Raw genomic sequence first — 20,595 nt, 5'->3', positions numbered from 1 at the left:
AGAAGGTGGGAATGCTACTTGCTTTCAGTCCCATAATGTAAAATATAGACCTCCAGGATCATCACAGGCTGCAGTTTGGTCCATATCAGTGGAACTGGATGCAAATTATAGTCCAGGTTAAGAGAATGAAACTATTGTATTCTGAGTCAAGGAATGTTTTGCAAACTCCCTTCTGCATCTTCCTGTAGAGAAAGAAAGTACAAAGGCCCTTTGCAAAGAATTAATGCAAATCTGAATGATCTTTAATTATCTTAATGCATTATCTCTTTTTAATTAATTAGTGGATTATTTTAATGAAGAGAAAGGCAAGATGCCTCTGGGGTCCTGGAGCAAGGTTTTTACAGCTATGGAACAAAACAGCTTTAATTGTTTCATCTGAAGATTATTTCTCTTCTTTCGCCATGCCTGCCTTCTCCCAGCTCTCAGCAAATTGGATCTAGATATTAATGACACTCACTAAGTCCCTGGAAGCTAGTCTGTGGGTGTCAGACTGACATACTGATTTTAGAACAGCAGAGAGCTTGGGTTTTGATTGAATTTTTGCTGCTTTAGGGCCTGATCCAAAGCCCATTGAAATCAATGGGAATCTTTCCATATTAACTCCTATTGGCTTTGAATCAGACACCTGGCCCACCCTATTACTTTTACACACTTAGACAGAACAACTGGTCCAAACTTACTATCCTCCTGGAAGTTCCTTGATTATGAACTTGATTACTAGATTTCCTGCCTAGTCTTTCTCCTGTACTTAGCTGTTTTGTGGGTTGCTCCCTGCAGAGCCCCCTCTATCATGGCCCTTAGTTCCGTACGTGTCAGAGAGATGTCCAAGGGGAATTCACTGCTTCCCTATGGCTCCTCTCTGTTTATAACCTGCCTAGGAAAACAGGGCTCTCTGAAGGTCTGAGACCAGTATGTGCAGGGTGGATGGTGCCAGGCTGAGCACAACATATAGCTGTCGTTGAGTGTCGCAGTCTCAGAACCGTGTCAGGAAGGCGACTAGGATGGCGATAGCGTTGTTTCTCGTTTTTTGAGCGGAAGACAGTTTGTGGTTTATATGGAATGGTGACTGAACAACTCGGACAGGCTTTGTGGTATTGTGACCACGGGAGGGAGCTATTTGTACACAGAGGGTAATATGTGACAGGCTTTTTGACCTCAGGCGGAAGGCGGGTCTGCGGGTTGGCTCATAAATGGAAGGAAACAGGCAATATGCTGAATGTCACTGGCTCCTGTATGGTGGGCGAGAGAGTTTGTACTTCACTCAGTAGAGTGGGGCAGTACAGTGGTTGTTATTATTTGTATTATTGCCTAGCAGCGCCTGCCAGTCATGGAGCAGAGCCCTGTTGTTTTAGGGGCTGTGCAAACACAGGCGAGAAAGATAGTCCTTCCCACAGAAAGCGTCCAATCTAAGTGAGGAGTGTATGTCTTTTATCTGAAGTGTAGTGGCTATGCAGTGCCTGAAGGACATAGGCATACAGGTCACGTGAGGAGAACAGAGGCTACGTCTACACTACAGCATAAAATCGAAATTACTAAAACCGGTTTTATAAAACCAATATTATAAAATCGATTTTATGCGTCCACACTAAGGCACATTAATTCGGTGGTGTGTGTCCATGGTCCTAGGCTACCATCGATTTCTGGAGCGGTGCACTCTGGGTAGCTACATTAAAGGAATGAGACCAATAACTTCGATTTCCGTCCACACTAACCCTAAATCGATATAGTAATATCGATTTTAGGGTTACTCCTCTCGTTGGGGAGGAGTACAGAAATCGATTTTAAGAGCCCTTAAAATCGATTTAAAGTGCCTTGTAGTGTGGACGGGTACAGAGTTAAATCGTTTTAACGCTGTTTAAATCGATTTAACTGTTAGTGTGGACCAGGCCAGAGTTAAGATTTCTGAAAGAACCTTAACTCTAAATTTCCTGACTTTCAAATATCAAATGGGTTAACGACACCGTTCTGACAAGGTTTCCTACAATGTATTACAACCTGAACTCGGTCTGAATAACATTTTTTTTTGCTTGTTCCACCCCACCCCAAAATTCTGAGCAGTTATCATGATGACCATACTTCCTATTGCGGGCCAGCTCCTCAGCTGGTGCCAAACGGCATTGCTCCGTAGAAGCTACTGCTACACCCGAATGTGAAGGAGTTTCCGTTCTTCGTTTACAGATGGTCTGTGTCCAAATCATTATTTTCTGCGAACTCTCAACAATTCTTCGAAGAATTTCTGTTGCAAAAACTCTGTATAGACCCTTTGCTGCTTATACGGCTGTATGGCTCAGGGAATTCACAGTGTGGATTTAGCAGTTTAACTGTAGTAACCATGTCTGAACATTTTGGCCATAGTCTATTGAGACCATCTCTGGAGTTCCCCAGTTCTGTAACCTTTGTAAAATTGTGGCACTTCCTACCTACCCTAAATGAAGGTGATACAAAGTAAGCACCTTATGCCTATGCAGCGAGCTGGTCTGTTCCATGTGCCAGTATTTACCCAAGTATAGCAGAGCGGTGCTGGTTGCTCATATCTTTTCCCTCCTTTTGCACTAGAGGTGGAGTCGGACATTCTGCGTAGCGTCCGTGCCCTCCTTCGAGAACTCGATGGACACCATCATGCCTTCCAGGGTGAGCGAGGTAAGACAGGCCCTCTCTCAGCTTCCCAGCACTGTCTCTCTCCTGTTCTCTGTGCCTCAGACAAGGTCAGTGTCAGAGATTGTCCTGGCTGTTTATTCTGATTTTGTTGGGTTCAGAGGCCCCAGAGCATCGGTGGCCAAGTATTCTCCCACCGCACTCAGACTGAATCACTGGCTGATGCTCTACATCGTTCTCACCTCCTTGTGTGCACTTGGCTTGCGAGGCTGGTCCCAGAGGGACTAAAATTTTCAACCAGCTTTTGGTTTTGGGCACTCATTTCTCCTACGGTGAAATCTTCTTATGCCTTCACTGTAGCTACTCTGTATGATGCTTCCAGAGCAGCTCTAGCCAACCTCCTCCATTCTCCTTCAGCACAAGGTCTCCAATAACTTTCATTAATCCGCAGGGCTGGATGATTAGACCAGGACACTGAGCGAGAGATACCATGGGTTTCATTCCCAGCTACATGCATGTGTACATGCATCCGACGAAGTGGGTATTCACCCATGAAAGCTCATGCTCCAATACGTTTGTTAGTCTATAAGGTGCCACAGAACTCTTTGCCACTTTTACAGATCCAGACTAACACGGCCACCCTTCTGAAACTTGATTCCCAGCTACATTGCTGAGTCACTCCATGGCTTTGGGCAACTCGTGGAACTTCTCGGTGCCTCAGTTTCCCCACTTGTAACATGGGAACAAAACCCTTTTTTGTAAAATGCTTTGGGCTCCTCAGCTGAATGGGGCTATTTATGTGCCGCAGTTATGGAGAGTTGAAACCCTACGCTGTCAGTCAAACAACTGGGTTCCAGAGCCTTGTAAGCCTGAATTAAAATTAAAATAGATCTTGCTGGGAATACACAGACTATGTTACCATTAATTAAAATTAGAGCTTATCCTGAATGAATCCTCAGTCTCTGCAAAATTGAAATGTATGGATTTTATCCTTGTTGCTATTGTACATTATCAGCAGCTAGCATTTCAAAGTCTGTGTGACGGTAACCACGGTAATCTGAATGCTCGATAGACAATGAATCTGTATAGAGATGTGACGATGATGATGATGATAATAATAATAATACTCTTCTGCCCTTCTGTAGCCCCTTCCTTTCAAAGATGTCAAAGGGCTTTTTACCATGAAATCATTACACACCCCATCTCCTCTGAGACACTGGCCTGCGTTGTCATCTCTGTTTTATACCAGGGTAAAATGAAGCTTAGAGCCAGAGCACCTTGTTTGCTGTAAGAGACAGAATCAAGTATAGAACCCAGGAAAGCTGGCAGCAGTGCAGAGTTTTATGGCAAGGGCAGTATCATGGGCCAAAGTCTAATCTGTTACTCTCTCAGTAACAGAAGCCAGCACAGTTACTCCAGATTGATGCTAACATGACCGAGAGTAGAATCTGGCTCAATGACTAATCATTGCCAGCTGCTTGGAAAATGAAGACCATTACAATCTCCGCGTGCAGCTTTCACAGTGTAACCCCAGGAGTGAGTCTGTTAGTGTTTGTCAGTCAAAATGGATCCATGTAATTCTGCCACTAGATGATGCATGGGGCAGACATTCCCAGCTGCTGCTTGGGAAGGTGCACAAAGGATGCCGTCACATCTCAAGCCGGAAGTCTGAGCCAGAGGGGCCCAACCACTGCCCTGTCCGGTGCCTTATTGATAATATTCCAGCAGCCTCATTTTCTTACACATTCCCATTGCCCTCATCTCTATAATGGAGACAGCAGGTCTCAGCATGCAGTGTTGCAGCTGGGTCCAGGTGGCATTCTGCTGGGCTCAAGATGGAGCCCTCATGTGCCATGACCTTTTGTCTTCTTGGATGCTGCTGCCAGTTACAGACCAGGACTGCCGGGGGTGCCGTGTTCTGTAACATTATGGGGAGAGCCTGGCAGGCAGGCTGCTGTTGAGCTAGCCCATTGTTGCTGACCAAACTCACATCTTTGCTATGCAGTGGCTTCTGCCTTGAAGCCGTGAGGATGCAGTTTTGTTTGGCCAGCCCCATGGAGCATGTTTGATGAAGACCAAGACTATAACAGGGTTCAAAAAAGAACTAGATAAACCCCCTGTTTTGAAGTGGTTTCCATTATCTCCGGGGTTTACAGTTTGTTTCAATGGCTCTCAGTACCCCCATTATACAAATTGTTCCAGCAACCTTGTAGACAAATTCACGGAGGATAGGTCTATCAATGGCTATTAGTCAGGATGGGCAGGGATGGTGTCCCTAGCCTCTGTTGGCCAGAAGCTGGGAATGAGAGACAGGGGATGGATCATTTGATGATGACCTGTTCTGTTCATTCCCTCAGGGGCACTTGACATTGGTCACTGTTGGAAGACAGGATACTGGGCTAGATGGGCCTTTGGTCTGACCCAGTGTGGCCATTCTTATATTCATGGATTTATCCAATACCATGTCAGGGATTTAATTACAATTTTTACAAAGCAAGGCACGCGTAGCTCCAGAGGTATAGCAGTGAGATGAGGACTCGCCTCCCTCCTCCCGCACACACACACACTTTGTGCCTTGGCCCTGGTCACTCGGAGATTGGAATTAATGCCTGGAGGCAGCCTGCTGTTTCTTGGTTTCTCTGACTGGTTTAAAAACCAAGACCAGACCAGTTGTAACCATGGTGAAGTGTTTGTGCATAGTCATCTCTTCATCACTGCGGTGGTGGTGGTGGTGGTGTTTGTGTATCTGTAGTCATGGCCCAAGACCCCATTATGTTAGGTGCTGCACAAACTAGGGGAAATAAAAATGACCGTCCCTGCCCCAGGCACTTACACTCTAAGTGTTGCCAACTTCCATGATTCTGCTTCAAGTCACACGATATCTGTCATTTTCCTTAGAGCCCCAGCTCCCGGGATCAGGAAATAGCCAGGAGACTCTTCGCTACAATTGTTTTTTAAAAAGTCAGCTTCCAGACATTACGGTGGCAGAGAAAAGGGTGAAAATGGAACCCCACTGTGAGCTAACGGCTCAAAACCCAGCAAGCAAATCAAAAGAATCCACTATTTATCCCTGCATGAAAAATCATGTGGTTTAAAAACAATCCGACTTTCTGATGATTTTTGATTGCTTGGGATTGATGATACTGCCCTTGGCATGAGACTCCGCATTGCTACCAGCTCTCCGGTTCTGATGTGCACATGTACTGGCAGCGCTGCCAAGGCTAAGACAGTGGCTCAGAGATAGCATCTCTCTTCTCCCACCATTGAGAAATGTGTGCAGTGTTAAGTGTGGGAGGCTTCCGTTGAAGCCCTGGAACTATAACTTCCCATCAGAGTGCTCAGGGAGGTAAGACTTATCCAGGCACAGAAACTGCACTGCTGTAACTAAAGGTTTCTTGTCTGCATGGGGAAACTCACCACTATAATTACAGCAGTATAGCTCTCCCAAGTGGGTTTTAGCCCACGAAAGCTTATGCCCAAATAAATGTGTTAGTCTCTAAAGTGTCACAAAGACTCCCTCGTTCTTTTTGCTGATACAGACTAACACGGCTACCACCCTGAAACTTATTCCAGAATAAGTGTCCACATGATGAGTTCTACCAGTATAGCTATTGCGGTATATTTGTACCAGTATATTTATTCCAGTAAACTTCCCCATGGAGGCCCTGTCTACACTTAAAAGGGTTTGCTGGTTATAAATTACAAGCTGTAAACTGGCAAAACCCCCTAGAGAAGATGCAGCTTATACCAGCAAAAATCACAGAATCATATAAACACAGGGCTGCCTGGAAGAGGCCCTGAGAAGGAATCGACTCCAGCCCCCTGCGCTGTGGCAGGACCAAGAATGCACATGCCCCAGTGGTGGAGCCAGGCTTAGAATGCCGGTCTCATGGCTTAGTTCCTACCCCTAGCTACCACGGTGCACTCCCTCCTTAGCACTGTTTTCTGCTGGATGACCTTTCCCTTATTCTTGATCTCACAGGGATGTTGCGCTGGACCTTGCATAAGAAAATTGATCGGAATCCCCTCAACAGCGCCATCTTGGTTAAAATTCTGGTGAAAGAGTTGGAAAGGGTAAGAAGAGAGAACAATGTCTGCCAATGGTGCCTGGTACCGAATTGGTCCGTGTCTAGCATAGCCATCTCACTATGGCTTTATATGGCCCTCCTTAGCATGGCATCTCTGACTGGGTTGCTAGGCCAGCTCTATGCCTGCAGCAGCCTCTTCCTGCTGTTATGTATGTTGCTGAGAAGGAAGATCCCAGCCGTCTCTGGAGCTCTGACTCTGAGCACAGAGATATTAACTGCACAGCTCAGTGCCTGGGATGGCCAAACCAGGGGGCAGTAGAGGTCTGCAATTACTGGGGGGGCTGATCTGTGTTTCTGCCCTGCAGTATTTCCTCTGTCACCAGGGAGGGTGTGTGGTCACCACCCTCATTCCTGTAATTTGGTGGCATGCTGTGAGCACCACAATTCGGAGAAGCCCTGTAAATACTTAATTGGGTGGGTGGGTCCAGATACCAATCTACCAACTGCCTTCCACCACGCTTCTCCCAGGGACCCCAGCTGCCCTCTCAATAGCCATGGAACCTCTTCCCCAGCCCCCATGACCTATCTCCCTCCATGGCTGGAGAAGGAGAGCAGTGGGAGAGTCACCCTTAGCAGATTCACCACACTGCCCCATCCTGGCTTCCAGCTGCTCAGCAGGTTTATCACAAGGACCTGATTTGTTTGGTGTCACCTGAATTGGGAAACACAGTGCTGTGGTTAAAGGACAAATGTCTGAATGTCTGGTATCTTAGAATTAAGGTGCTACAAGAAGCTGCATGGCTACTCTGTGTCAAGGCCCACCTATGCCTACACCACAGACCTTCCCCTCCACCCATCTGACCTACACATCGCCACCTCTCCCCACAAGCAGGCTGCTGATCAGATCACAGACTGTATGCCAGTTCTCTATCCTATTGAGGCTGAGAAACCCCAATATCTCACCTCCTGTTTTTCCTTATCTGTTTTTGTTGGGTTCAAATAGAACGAGATAAATTCATGGAGGATAGGTCCGTCAATGGCTATTAGCCAAGGTGGACAGGAATGGTGACCCTAGCCTCTGTTTGCCAGAAGCTGGGAATGGACAACAGGGGATGGATCGCTTGATAATTAGCTGTTCTGTTCATTCCTTCTGGGGCATCTGGCACTGGCCATTATTGGAAGACAGGATGCTGGGCTACATGGACCTTTGGTCTGATCCAGCAGGGCCATTCTTATGTTCTTACATTCATCTTCTGGCCCAAAGCCCAGCATACCTATAATATCTCACACTGTGACTCCTGTTTATAATCTAATTGCTCTACACCCTCCTGCACCCCTAGAGCGAACCCGGTCTGTCCCATCTGCCCTCCCTAGGACTGTCTGGGCCTGGAATGCTGCCCTACCATGCAGCCATTATCCTCTCTCCTTACATTACTGGGATACCCCACCCCTAGCGCCAGGGCCTTCGCCTGCCCACTCTGTGCAGTGCTGAAGCCTCTGGGCCAGATTCTCAGTGACACTGAGGCCTAGTCTACACACAAAAGGTGTGCTGCTCTAACTAGATCGGGGCAGTCAAAGCAGTACCACTCGCCCCAGTGCGGGTGCAGCTATACTGCTATAAAGGTGCCTTATGCTGGTCTAGCTTATTTCTGTTGGGAAGACCAATAAGCGCTATCAATGTAAGGTACCTTTATAGCAGTATAACTGCATCAGCACTAGGGACTGTACCAGAAAATCTGTATTGCTAAAAAATCACACACACACACACACCCCCAATTGAAATAGCTATACTGGTAATAAATGTGTGTGACCAGTGTCAAGGGGCCTTAAGTGGGTGGAAATGCCCCTTGAGGTTAATCTCCCTGATGGAGCTCTCCCCAGCCAGTACAGAGCTGCTCCCAGGACCTGGCTTGGGTGCCCCAGGGTGCTAGGGGCATGGCTGCGGGGCATGGCTGCGGGGCTATTCTCCCTGAGCTGGGGGGCAGTGCAAGCTGCTCCCCATGGTGTTCTCTGTCTGCTCTGCAGGCTGCTACAGAGATGGAGTGAGGCCATAGATCCCTTCTCTTTGTTGCCCTTCTGACAGCCATAAGGCCTTAGGCAGGGGGAGGAGGGAGCAGAAATCCTTTGCATCTGCTTTTCCGTCTGCACCCACCCACACGCACACCTGCAGTCTGGCTCCTGGTGTTTATCTCTGGGTATAATCTCAGATTTCCATGCTATGGTCATGTTGCGGTGGCACTGGCATCTGATTTGCCAGTGCTGCAGCCCTTAGGCTGGCTGGCTGACACTTGATGCCATCTCTTTAGCAAGGGTTGGGTTCTGGCGCTCTGCTTATAAAATAAAGGTCTCAGTCTGAAACACAAACCACTGCATGCTGCTTGCCAGAGTGAATGCAGCAGGCACCTTATCTCAGTGATCAGAGCAGATATAGTGAGACCTCTCCATTAGCAGAGGCTAGGTGTGCTTCCTGTTCCCCTCCACCACCATCGCTGAGTTGGTCTCTCAAGGGAAGGCTGGCAGGGGAAAGCAGAGAATGAAAAGGTGTGGAAATGTGTGAGAGCTGGGGAGGTGTAAAGTGAGAGGGGTCAGCTGGAATTGTCGTATACCTGATTGTTGATGCGGCTGCAGCTGATTTCGTGCTTCTTAGCTGACACACAATCACTGCTCCTTCCAGGTTATTATGCCATTTGTACTAGTGCTACAAATCACAGCTATCAGAGTTCGCAGCAAGGATCAAACCTGGGCTCTCCAGTGAGGAAAAGCACAAGCTCTTGCTGTCTAAGCAAAGGCGGAACTCTTGTACCTGGCCCACAGCAGCAGACTGGATGGTTGCTGTGACAGGATATTAGCCAGAGATATTAGCACTCAGACTAGGCCAGGGTGTTATACTTGCATTAGACACTAGGGTCTGTGAGCCTTTCTAGACGAAATAAATCTGTTTTTTTTTTCTGGGGAATTTTCTCTTTTGAATCACTGACGGTTGGCAGCCTGGGCATTGGCTGTTCAGGGCTCAGAGCTATGGTGGGTCTGCTGCATACTGCTCTGGCCCTTTGCAGGGGTTGATGCAGCAACCTGTATTCTGTTTCTGCTGTGCAGGATCAGAAACTAAAGCTAACTGGAAATTTTCCATCAAGAAGTTTTCTCAATGGGAAATGGTTATTTTTTGGTGTAAACAGAACTTCCCATGGGAAATATCAATTTTGCATTAAGTTAGGGGGCAGAGGGGGTTGAAAAGCTAAAAACCAAGTGCTTTGGTTTTCAGTTGCTGAAAACCCTTTTTTTTTAACCAGAAATTTTACATTGTAGCCATTTTTCACTTGAAAAAAAATCCTGACCAGCTCTGTTAGAAACACTTGCCTGCTCCCTTCTTGGGGAGCAGGCTTATCACACAAAGCTGCCTAAACCCCAAAACAGTAACTCCTCACTTAACATTGTAGTTATGTTCCTGAAAAATGCTACTTTAAGCAAAACGATGTTAAGCGAATCCTTTCCCCATAAGAATTAATGTAAATGTGGAGGGGGGGTTATGTTCCAGGGAAATTTTTGTTCACACACACACACACACACACACACACACACACACACACACACACACACACACACACACACACACACACACACACACACACACACACACACAGGCTTATTCCTTCACCCTCCTGCTTCCCTGGTCCTTCCCTGGTCCTACCCGAACTCCAAAGGCGCAAACAATTCGATGTTTATTGGGGTGAATTTCCAGCAAGCACAATTCCAGTTTCCTTCCTTAGTGTCCCCCTTCCCAGCTCTGACACCACAGAGCCTTGCCTGTGTCCCTGTTCCTGTTCCCATCCCGTTCCCATTTCCCTCTTTAGCAAAACATGATCCCAATTCCCCCATCTGCAGTCCCTGTTCCCATTCCCCCCCCCACTTCCTGACTGACTTCAGACTATATAGCAAAACCCGAGTGTTGCTTAGCTATTCCTTAACCAATCATTTTACTGAAATTTAACTAACCAATCCTAACATATTGTAACATGGTTATTTAACCAATTATACCCCACCACCTTAATTGATTTACACCCAACAAAATTAATTATACAGTAGACAGAAACAATTACAGAACCAGACAGAGACTATGCAAATAAACATACAAAACAATACAGAAGTGAGGATTTCACAACTACATCTATACAGACATAAGGGTTCTCCAGCTGTGTCTATTGATAAGTGAGTTCTTGCCAGACAGGATGCGATCAAACTGTTTCCTTTTACATCTTCTAGGCTCTTCCCTTTCTCTGGAGGTGATAGGAATATCAGGACAGAACTGTATTCCTAATAGCTCAATAGCACCTTATTTCAATGTGACTAGTTTGGAATGTGAGGATGTGACCATACACTTCCCAGCTTATGGCTGCCTAACTACATTTTAGCTGAAGGCCTTAGCCTGTCACAGTAAGAGAAGGCCATTACACAGACAGTGATTTTGATTCTTTCTTTTATACCTCTATAACTAGCTAAATGATAAGAATACATCTAAATTCTTAAAGTATAGGCCTTTGCAGACAGACCTGAATATCTATATCCTAACAACACACACACACACATACACACACACACTATAAGTTTTAAACAAACAATACTGTACACAGCAATGATGTTTGTGAAGCTTGGTTGAGGTGGTAGAGTCAGAGGGTGGAAGAGGGTGGGATATTTCCCAGGGAATGCCTTACTGCTAAATGATGAACTAGCACTCGCCTGAGCTCTCAAAGGTTAACACGTTGTTAATGTAGCCTCACACGCTACAAGGCAGCAGGAATGGAGGGAGGGGAGACAGCATGGCAGAGAGACACAGAGGCACACACCGTGTGTGTGTGTGTGTGTGTGTGTGTGTGTGTGTGTGTGTGTGTGTGTGTGTGTGTGTGTGTGTGTGTGAGAGAGAGAGAGAGAGAGAGATGCACATTGCCCCTTTAAGTACACTGAGCCCACTCTAAGTACATTGCCCTTTTAAGTAGATCAGCAAGTTGAGACAGAGGCTGCCGCCAGCAAGCTTTCTCTGTCCTGAGCCCTGTGTGTGTCTCCCCCATCCCCTGCCCCCTACTCTGTGGAGATTGGATAAAGGAGCAGGGGGATGTGTGGCAGGAGTGTGGGGGGAGGGAGACACTGATATTAGCACCCTTCTTTCCCCACTCCCCCCGCACAGCAAGCAGCAGGCTCCTGGGAGCAGCTCCAAGGCAGAGGGCAGGAGCAGCACATGGCAGTGGGGGGAGGGACAGCTGAACTGCTGGCAATTGATAGCCTGCTGGGCGGTTGCCTCACAGGGAACTTAGGGGAGCAGAGAGCTGATAGGGGGGCTGCTGGTCAGCCCTGGTTTCAAGCCCCCATTAACTAGCTCCAACAGGCTGCTCTTTCTGCAAGCCGTAGACAAACCAGGCGGTTGCCAAACAATGTTATATGGGAGTATTGCACAACTTTAAACGAGCATGTTCTCTAATTGATCAGCAACATAACAACGAAACAGCAACATTAACTGGGATGAAGTTAAGTGAGGAGCTACTGTATTGTGTTACAAACAAAGAAAGTTCTGTCACTGGGCAGTTACAGACCTGGCACTTGAAACCCCCTTAAACAATATAGGAAAGACTGTAACACACATGCTGTGTTGTGTGTCTCTTCAGGCATTATCTACACTCAACTGAGCAGTGGCATGTAGGGGTCAGCTTGAGACAGAGCCTGTCCCTGTCAATCTATTGAAATGTGCTTGGGGTGGGAGTACAATTCAGTTCCTCATTAATAAAAGAAACATGAATCTCTACAAATCCTTGGGCCTCCCAGTAACTAGAAACAAATCTGGTGACCATTAGCATCATTCCAGACTCAAAATGTTGGCCAGCTCGCTGCTTTAAGAGTCTTCCTGTTAAACTGGCAGGCAAATGGTGACATTTATTTGGACTGAGAACTTGGACCAAGCTGGCAGGCTGCTGCATTTCTGTCTTGCTGATATTCAGCCTTTGTGCATTAAAAGACTAGTGTGTGCTCAGCATTTCATTTGGATTTCCTTCCTCTGATGCAAACACCACTCAATTGCTTCACCAGTCAGCAAGTCATTAAACAGCATGAGCTTTAGTTAACTGTTTGGCTTGATTTTGCAGGCAGAAAAAGGAGATTATAGACATTACATCATCCCCCTGCTTCATACATTAATGTACACACTAATAAAGGTAAGATCTGCAGACGGTATTTAACAATCCAGGGAAATTCAAAGCTATGGGGCCTGGCCCTGAGATCACTTGCACCCAATTTATAGCAGAATAGGTAGTGTGGCCTCATGGACACTGTATTAGTAGGGGGCCCAAGAAACCTAGGTTCAGTTCCTGACTCTGCTAGTAGGTGACTTTGGGCAAGTCATTTCCTTCTCTGTTCCTCAGTTTCTCTACCTGTAAAATGGGAATAATCATACTGATCTCCTTTGTAAAGCACTTTGACATCTGCAGATGACAAGCACTATATAAGAGCTAGATATTATTATTAGGTGTCGTTAAAATCAGGCCTACCATTCAGTTAGCCATGTTGTACCTATTTATAGCGTTCATATACATGTATAACTACATAGAATATATTTTCAAAAACATTGCCTGTGCAATATGGCTGGATCAGTTTTCTGCAAGAACCTTAAATTTCCCAATTTTGTGCATTTGAATTCTCAGCTTTAACAACATGAGATGTGAAAAAAATAAATGTCACTTTGGGCCAGATTTTTAAAGGTATTTAGATTCAAAGGTATAAATGGGGTTTTCTTATGTGCTTAGGCACCTAAATGCCTTTAGACATCCAGCCCCTGCAGCCTTGCAAAAGGGTATTTCTAGATCTCTGCAGAATTTCCATTACTTTGTCTAGTCTTAGGGTCAGATTCAGGCCTGTCAAAATCAACTAGAGTTCCAGCCATTTAAACCAAGGATGAATTTGGTCCTTAACCTTGAGTCCTTGTATCTCTGGGCAGCTTGTTTCTTATGGCTCTCACATATGGTGAAGAGATTCCCCCACAGGGACCCTAAATTTAGGCTGCTCCATCTCCGCTAGGATCTTGTTAACTGTTCCTTTCCCATTCTAGGCTCCCTACATTTCAGACGATCTCTATGAAAGAGTGTATGACTTCTGTAAAAAGCTACTAACCCTGCCGAAGCCTTACTGTACCATTGGCTTGGACTATGCGTTCCGGTTAAAAATAGAAAGAGTGACACCAGGTTTGTGGAATTCATGGTGCTTCTCCTGTGGCGTGGGGGTGTAGCTATGAGATGGTGATGTCTTTGCTTTAGTAATTATTTAAGTCCCCAGAAGGGTGAAAAGTATTTTCTGTGCATTGTGTCTTTAAATGTCTAAGAGGTCCTCTTGTAGGCAACGAGTGCTCTCATTCTGTTCTCAAAGTGGCTGCAGCACAGGAGACCCTCACACTGTGCTCTCTTCTTGTGGAGACCTCAGCCTCACTTTGAGTGATGTGGGGGAGGAAGCAAACGTTCCTTCTTCACCGAAAGGAGGAGAATTGTGCTTAGAAGAGACCCTCCATACCCAGATCTCAAGGAGACTCACCGTCCCTGTGCTATAACCATTTTGGGGATTATAGTTCTGCCCGGAGGCATACACTGAGATCAGAGCCGCATCTTGCTAAGTTATTTACTATGATCTGTATTACCAATAGTGCCTGAGAGTTCCAGTCGTGGTCCAGGATCCAGTTGCATTAGGTGTTGTATAAACCCAGAACAAAAAGACAGTCCCTGCCCCAAAGAGCTCACAATTCCAATAGACAAGATGGAGACAAAGTGGTTTCCGCGAGGTCACACATGTGGAGTCTGGAGCAGAGCCAGGAACTGAACCCAGAACTTCAGAGTCCCATCTCCTAAAACCAGAAATTAACAATGGAAATTGGTCTGCAATGCCAATGCAATGGGCCCAGCAGGGTCAGTCCAGTGCTCTACAATGGTTACTAGTGACAGACTGTTGTTAAATCACACAGTAAAACCATTCTCCTTAGATCTGTATCCTGCCATGAGAAATCTCCGTCAAACTGAATCCTGCAGCCTTCCCAATGTTTGCTCTCTCATCATCTGTTTTTATGATAAACAGGTGCTAAATACTGAAGAGCCAGTTAGTGCCTTCTGGAGAATAGATATGTTTAGAAACAGTACTGCTGAAATCCTGTATTTTCCATTTTCTCTGCCTTATTTGTTAAAATTCTTCTTATTTATGGTTTTTTGGCTTCCATCACCATATATTAGAGCACTAAACAGGCCCTCCCACCACATGGAGCTGTATTATTCCCATTTTAACTGAGGCGCAGTCTCCACTGAAGAGCTGGGAAGAGAACACAGATCTCTTGGAGCACTACTTTAACCACAAGACCATTCTCCCTTGGCAACAGTTGAATGGGACTAGGCTCTCTGGGGCAGTTTCTCCATTGCCTTGCGCCTTGGGTCATCATGGACACCACAGCAATAAGAGTGGAAAGCACCACCATTCCGATGTGGCAGCAGTTTGTACTGACTTTGTGTTGACACAAATGATGACACAAGGTAAAAGTCAGCGGAGAATCAAGCGCTTTGTCTTGCATCTGCTTCAGAGTCCACCCCATAACTTGTAGTCTAGTCAGCAAAGTGCATGAAATACAGGCAGTGTGTAGCTGGGATTATCTCTAAACAGAAGGTGTTTTCATGTGTTCTAGCTGAATTCCCTTTAGATTTTACTGTCTTTTTTCTGGGCTATATGAAACTGCCTGCTTGATTCTCCTCTCACACCTGCTTTATCGCCGTGTAGCTCCATTGATTTAGTAAAGTTACTCCTAACTCATGCTGGGGTGAGAGCAGGATCAGGCCACTCTCTTGTTACTATCTGTTGCATGTGAATATTTTTATTTGTTAGGGGTGTTATACCAAAGAATGATTATTTCTGAACAAAGTCTGAAGAGTGACCCATATCCTTATCAGGAAAGGTACGTATGCCTGTTCTAGTGTGGCTTTTAAATGGCATTTTAATCTTGTAGCAAAATCTATGCCTTTACTGCATACTAGACACAGCATTTAATGGCCATGGGCAATACTGTCAAAAACCCAACAGCTGTTAGCACAGAACTGGAGCAAAATCAAAGCCCTGCTAGTGGTATTACAAAGCAGAATACAATAAATGTTGGTGGCATCTCAGGTTTGTTAAAACAAGCTTGGTGTCAGGAAGCCGGTGTTTTACTGAGTATTACAGCTGACTTTCCTGGAGCAGGGAGCTTCCCCTAGACAGGTATAGAAGCACAGGAAGTATCTGCAGCAGCTCTGTTTAATTGAGCAGAATGATGCTGACCCAAAATATTCATTCCAGTCTGAGAGTGCAAATAATTACTATGAGCCAAATTCAACTCTTTGGTAAGAGGGTGCATCTCCACCGAATTCACCTGAGTTGTATCCATGTATACCAGAGCTGAACCTGGCCCAGTGGCAGACAATTTTCTTCTTCTCTGAACCTCTGCCTGCAGGATTAGACCCAACATGGGAATAGACTCAGCCATACCAGAAAAAGCCAATGACCCACCTAGTCTAGTACCTTGCTCCAGATGGAGAACAATGCTGGCTTCATCAGCAGGTTTTAATCCTTTCATTGTGCAGTGTTACACCACGGGATGAATTTCTTCCTGACACTGGCTGGTTGACAGTGTAAGCCCTGAAGCATTAACATGGCAGCCACCCCCTTGCTTTTTAGATGTATAATGGCATGCCTTACCTGCCCTCTCAGTCTTCATTGACTCCTGCCTTTTTGCATACTCTGCTTTGATAACCATATTCATTTATTTTATGCATCTATTTTTTCAACCCTTCATTTCCACAGAGTTTTCATATTTGCAGATGCAGATGTGCTCTCCAAGGCTGTATGCAATTCACTAGTCACTGAAGCCAAAGCTGCTCAGATGTATCAGAATCCCAGATCATGCATGTGCTATGTGATAACACGTGCTGTGCAGGCGGCTCTGGGTGAGGACTGCGATGTTGAAAGTTTCCAGAGGATTCTTCAGGTAATGGCTTAGCTGCAGCTTAATATCACCATGAACTTGACCCATGTTTATGTGGGGCCAGATTCTCAAAAGAGCTCTGTTCTCATTTAGGCAACTCAATGAAGTGAACAGATTCTCAGAAGCATGCAGCCCCCACTAGCTTCCACTGACATAGAAAGCAGATTTTGCTACTTTTACACACATTGAACAGCACCTTGCCGCTCAAGTAGTTCCAGTGACGATGCGTGATTTCATATGGATATACGTGTGTGCGCAGCTTAGTGTAGTTTGGTAGCTGTGAGCACTTCCATTGTGCATTTGAAAGTCGGACAACAGAGTTGGTCAAAACACAAACTAATTATTTTTGCAGGACACTTGCAAAAAGATAAAATTTAGGAGGTCTTTTTTTCATTTTCATTGAAATTTCCCACATTTGACAAAAACTGAAACCACAAATTGAATTTTATTCAGTTTTTGAAAACTGTTTTGTTAAAAAAACGTTCACTTTTCATTAAAAATATTTGGTTTTCCATTTCCAGGTTTGCCTTGAAAAACCAGACAATTGAGTTGAAATCAACAATTTTCCCTGCAACTTTTTGTTTGAGATGAAACGCCATTTTTTTTGGTGAAAAATATGTCTCATCAGGAAAAGGTCCTACTCTCCTGAGTAGCCTTTTTAAGGGAGCTCTGGGGACCAAGCATGATAGGAGTGACCAGTTCAGGCACATTAGTGGAGCCCGGCAAGCACTGTTTATTTGGAGCTCTCCATCTAACATAAACCTGGAGAAAGTCTCTTGCTTTGGGGCACCATCGTCCCCTACAGAACCCTCTTCCCTTCGTGTCCCAAGAGCCCGTTTGCTCTGCTGCTGAATATCTTGCCCTCAATAAGGCCTCCAGCATGAATTTCAGCAGCTGCCTCAGCCTTGGGACACTGCAAGGGGAGAGAGTCCTGTCTACACTACTATTTTTAGCCGCATAGTGTGAGCCTGTAATGCAGTAGGGACTGTTTAGGGGCTGGATGATGCCAGGGCCTGTAACCTGAGCTAGGTAAGGGAGGGGAAAGGTCAACACCTCTCTGCCAGGGTCGAGCTGCAGACTTCTCCGCCCCTGGGACCGCTCGCTGCAATCCCCCGGGGGACCCTGTTACTGCAAAGTCCTTCTCACTGGGCACACACTCCCAGGGGTTAACCACCCCTTCGTTTTACTGCTTCCCAGTCACTTACTGCAGGAACCGCCGTCCACGGGGTGCAGTATATCTCCCGCCGCTGCCACCAGTTGTCACGGAGTGTGGGGGAGTCCGGTCCTGCACCCCTCTTCCTGGGACCCACAGTGACTCTTAGCCAGCCAGTAAAACAGAAGATCCACCTTCCAGTGCCTGGTGGATCAGCTACTGCGGGGGATGGAGAGTTTTGCCGTGGCGTATATTGATGACATCTGCGTCTTCAGCCAGACCTGGGAGGACCACATGTCCCAGGTTAAACAAGTCCTGGACCGACTCCGAAAGGCTGGGTTAACAGTAAAGGCTAAGAAGTGCAAGGTGGGGATGGCTGAAGTATCTTACCTAGGCCATCGGGTGGGGAGCGGCTGCCTGAAGCCGGAACCAGCCAAGGTGGAGGTGATCAGAGACTGGCCTGCTCCCCAAACCAAAAAGCAGGTCCAGGCCTTTATTGGGATGGCGGGGTATTATCGAAGGTTCGTGCCCCACTTTAGTGCCATAGCCGGCCCCATCACTGAACTGTGCAAAAAGGGGAAGCCAGACAAGGTGATCTGGACTGAGCAGTGCCAGGAGGCTTTCCGGGCGCTGAAGGAGGCTCTGGTTAGTGGCCCAGTTCTGGCAAACCCAGATTTTGACAAACCCTTTATGGTGTTCACCGATGCCTCAGACACGGGACTGGGGGCGGTGTTAATGCAGGAGGATGAAAAGGGGGAGAGACATCCCATCGTGTACCTGAGTAAGAAGCTGCTACCCCGGGAACAAAGCTATGCGGCCATCGAGAAGGAATGCCTGGCCATGGTATGGGCCCTTAAGAAGCTAGAGCCATATCTCTTTGGGCAACACTTCACCGTGTACACCGACCACTCTCCCCTGACCTGGCTGCACCAGATGAAAGGAGCCAACGCCAAGTTCCTGAGGTGGAGCCTGCTCCTGCAGGACTATGACATGGACGTGGTTCATGTGAAGGGAAGTGCCAACCTGACAGCGGATGTGTTGTCCTGGAGAGGGGGCCCTGAACTTCCCCAGGTCACTGGGCAGAGTGACCCTGCTCAGTTCAGTTTCGAAGGGGGGAGAGATGTGATGCAGTAGGGACTGTCTGTGTGGGGAGTGGGAGAGCAGGGGAGGACTTTAGGGGATGGACGATGCCAGGGCCTGTAACCTGAGCTAGGTAAGGGAGGGGAAAGGTCAACACCTTTGCCCGGGAAGGGGACAAAGGAAGGGAGTGGCAGGAGGGAAGCAGTTTGAGTTTGGGCTTGGGGCTGGATGCGCGGAATTCAGGGTATCTTAGCTAGGATCCAAGCACCCTGAAAGCCCAGAAGGACTCGGTGGAGGGGTCCTGACTGTGCCTGCAAGCTCTGCTGTAACCTGTGTTCCTGTTGTCCAATAAACCTTCTGTTTTACTGGCTGGCTAAGAGTCACTGTGGGTCCTAGGAAGAGGGGTGCAGGACCAGACTCCCCCACACTCCGTGACAGAGCCCAAGTCAGCTGAGCCGGGCTTTAAGATTTGCTGCCATAGGTCTGTTTCTGCGGTGTGGATGCACCCTGAGAGTTTAATGCTATTTCATGGTCTCTTTTATTTCAGCGGCTGTGCAATGATGGGGTTGGGCTTCAGTCTAGCAAAACATAGTGGATGTTTTTTTAGTCTCCCCCTTCCATATGCCTCATGTTCACACCCTCGGGTTATTAATAGCACTTCTCTGTGACAGAATAAGCCCACAGCTGAGCTAGAGCACTGTTTCCGGGAAGTGGCGGCAGCCGTCGAGTGTACAGGAAGTGAGACGAATGCAGACCGTGGCCAGCACGCTGAGAGGCTGCAGAAAATCTACAGCATGGTGCTGAACTCCTCAGCAGGAGGTAAATATGCTGTCTACTCCAAACGCATAGGAATCAAGGGGCTGGGAAGTCCATTGAGGGCACAAGTCCCAGAAACAGCTGTGGCTACCGAATTCAGGGCAATCTGAGCAGTGTCTGTGGTGGACTAAACTTTCCTGAATCCTAGCAGTGCAAGTTCACCATTTCCAGAGTGACTGGGATGCTAAGGCCTTGCATACACACTCAAGTGGCACTGCTGTAACTATGTTGGTACAGTTAAAGCCTACAGCCCTTCTAGTGTGGATGCAGTTCTACGGGTATAAAGGCATTTGCACTAATATAGCTTACCCCTGTATGGGACACAGAATAAAATATACTAGTAGAAGGCACATTAATACCATTAGGCCATACATGAAGTATTCCAAGATATACATGGGACTCTGGTGAACTGCATGGACATATATGTGAATGACAGTTGATTAATCGCTGTGCACCCACAGTTCTGCATGTCCAATGCATCGCTGAGTAATATTTTTTAAAAGAAAGTCTTATTTAAGCCCCCAATGCTATGAGACGCTCTGCTGGTTTGAGCCTGGTCTGAAGTTTTATGGAACTGGTGAGAGGGTTTAACAGTTCTTCCCAGTTATGAGTTGGGCCCCTGAACAGGTTGGGGCTTAGAAGAACTCAACCTGAGCAAATCATTGGAGGGTTTTTCCAGTGCAGGTGTGTGGGAAAATTGGCTGCTTCCTCATGTTTAATGAGCAGTTTCTTTTCATCTACCAAATTGCTGGCTGGGCTGCGCTAAATGCAGATAAGGACCCTTGTTAACCGAGTGCTTCCCCTTCCTGCAGGAGGCAGTTCACCAGGAGGGCTCCACGGCACCCCACTGCCCAACCCGAATATCAGCTTCCACTTGTGGACTGATGAAGACCAGCTTTGTG

At 46.7% G+C, this 20,595-nt stretch overlaps 1 protein-coding gene across 6 annotated transcripts in view; it reads left to right on the top strand.

The window, feature by feature from the left end:
- Window positions 1-20,595, top strand: part of PIK3R6 (phosphoinositide-3-kinase regulatory subunit 6) — an 82,284-nt gene that overhangs the window by 37,467 nt on the left and 24,222 nt on the right. For 4 of the 6 annotated variants that reach the window (XM_030534613.1, XM_030534614.1, XM_030534612.1 and 1 more), the window contains exons 3-10: window positions 2,557-2,640; window positions 6,578-6,669; window positions 12,752-12,820; window positions 13,711-13,843; window positions 15,513-15,582; window positions 16,464-16,647; window positions 19,549-19,696; window positions 20,506-20,592. In XM_030534613.1, the coding sequence (XP_030390473.1) occupies window positions 2,557-2,640; window positions 6,578-6,669; window positions 12,752-12,820; window positions 13,711-13,843; window positions 15,513-15,582; window positions 16,464-16,647; window positions 19,549-19,696; window positions 20,506-20,592 (867 nt within the window). Of the gene's footprint in view, window positions 1-2,556; window positions 2,641-6,577; window positions 6,670-12,751; window positions 12,821-13,710; window positions 13,844-13,914; window positions 15,167-15,512; window positions 15,583-16,463; window positions 16,648-19,548; window positions 19,697-20,505; window positions 20,593-20,595 lie in introns of those variants that run through there. The other 2 variants (XM_030534615.1, XM_030534616.1) reach the window with 2 other exon arrangements.

The sequence above is a fragment of the Gopherus evgoodei genome, chromosome 15, assembly GCF_007399415.2.
Source record: "Gopherus evgoodei ecotype Sinaloan lineage chromosome 15, rGopEvg1_v1.p, whole genome shotgun sequence".
NCBI classification, from domain to species: domain Eukaryota; kingdom Metazoa; phylum Chordata; order Testudines; family Testudinidae; genus Gopherus; species Gopherus evgoodei.
Note: the sequence above shows the minus strand (reverse complement) of the source record. Positions and strands in the feature narration are given on the sequence as shown.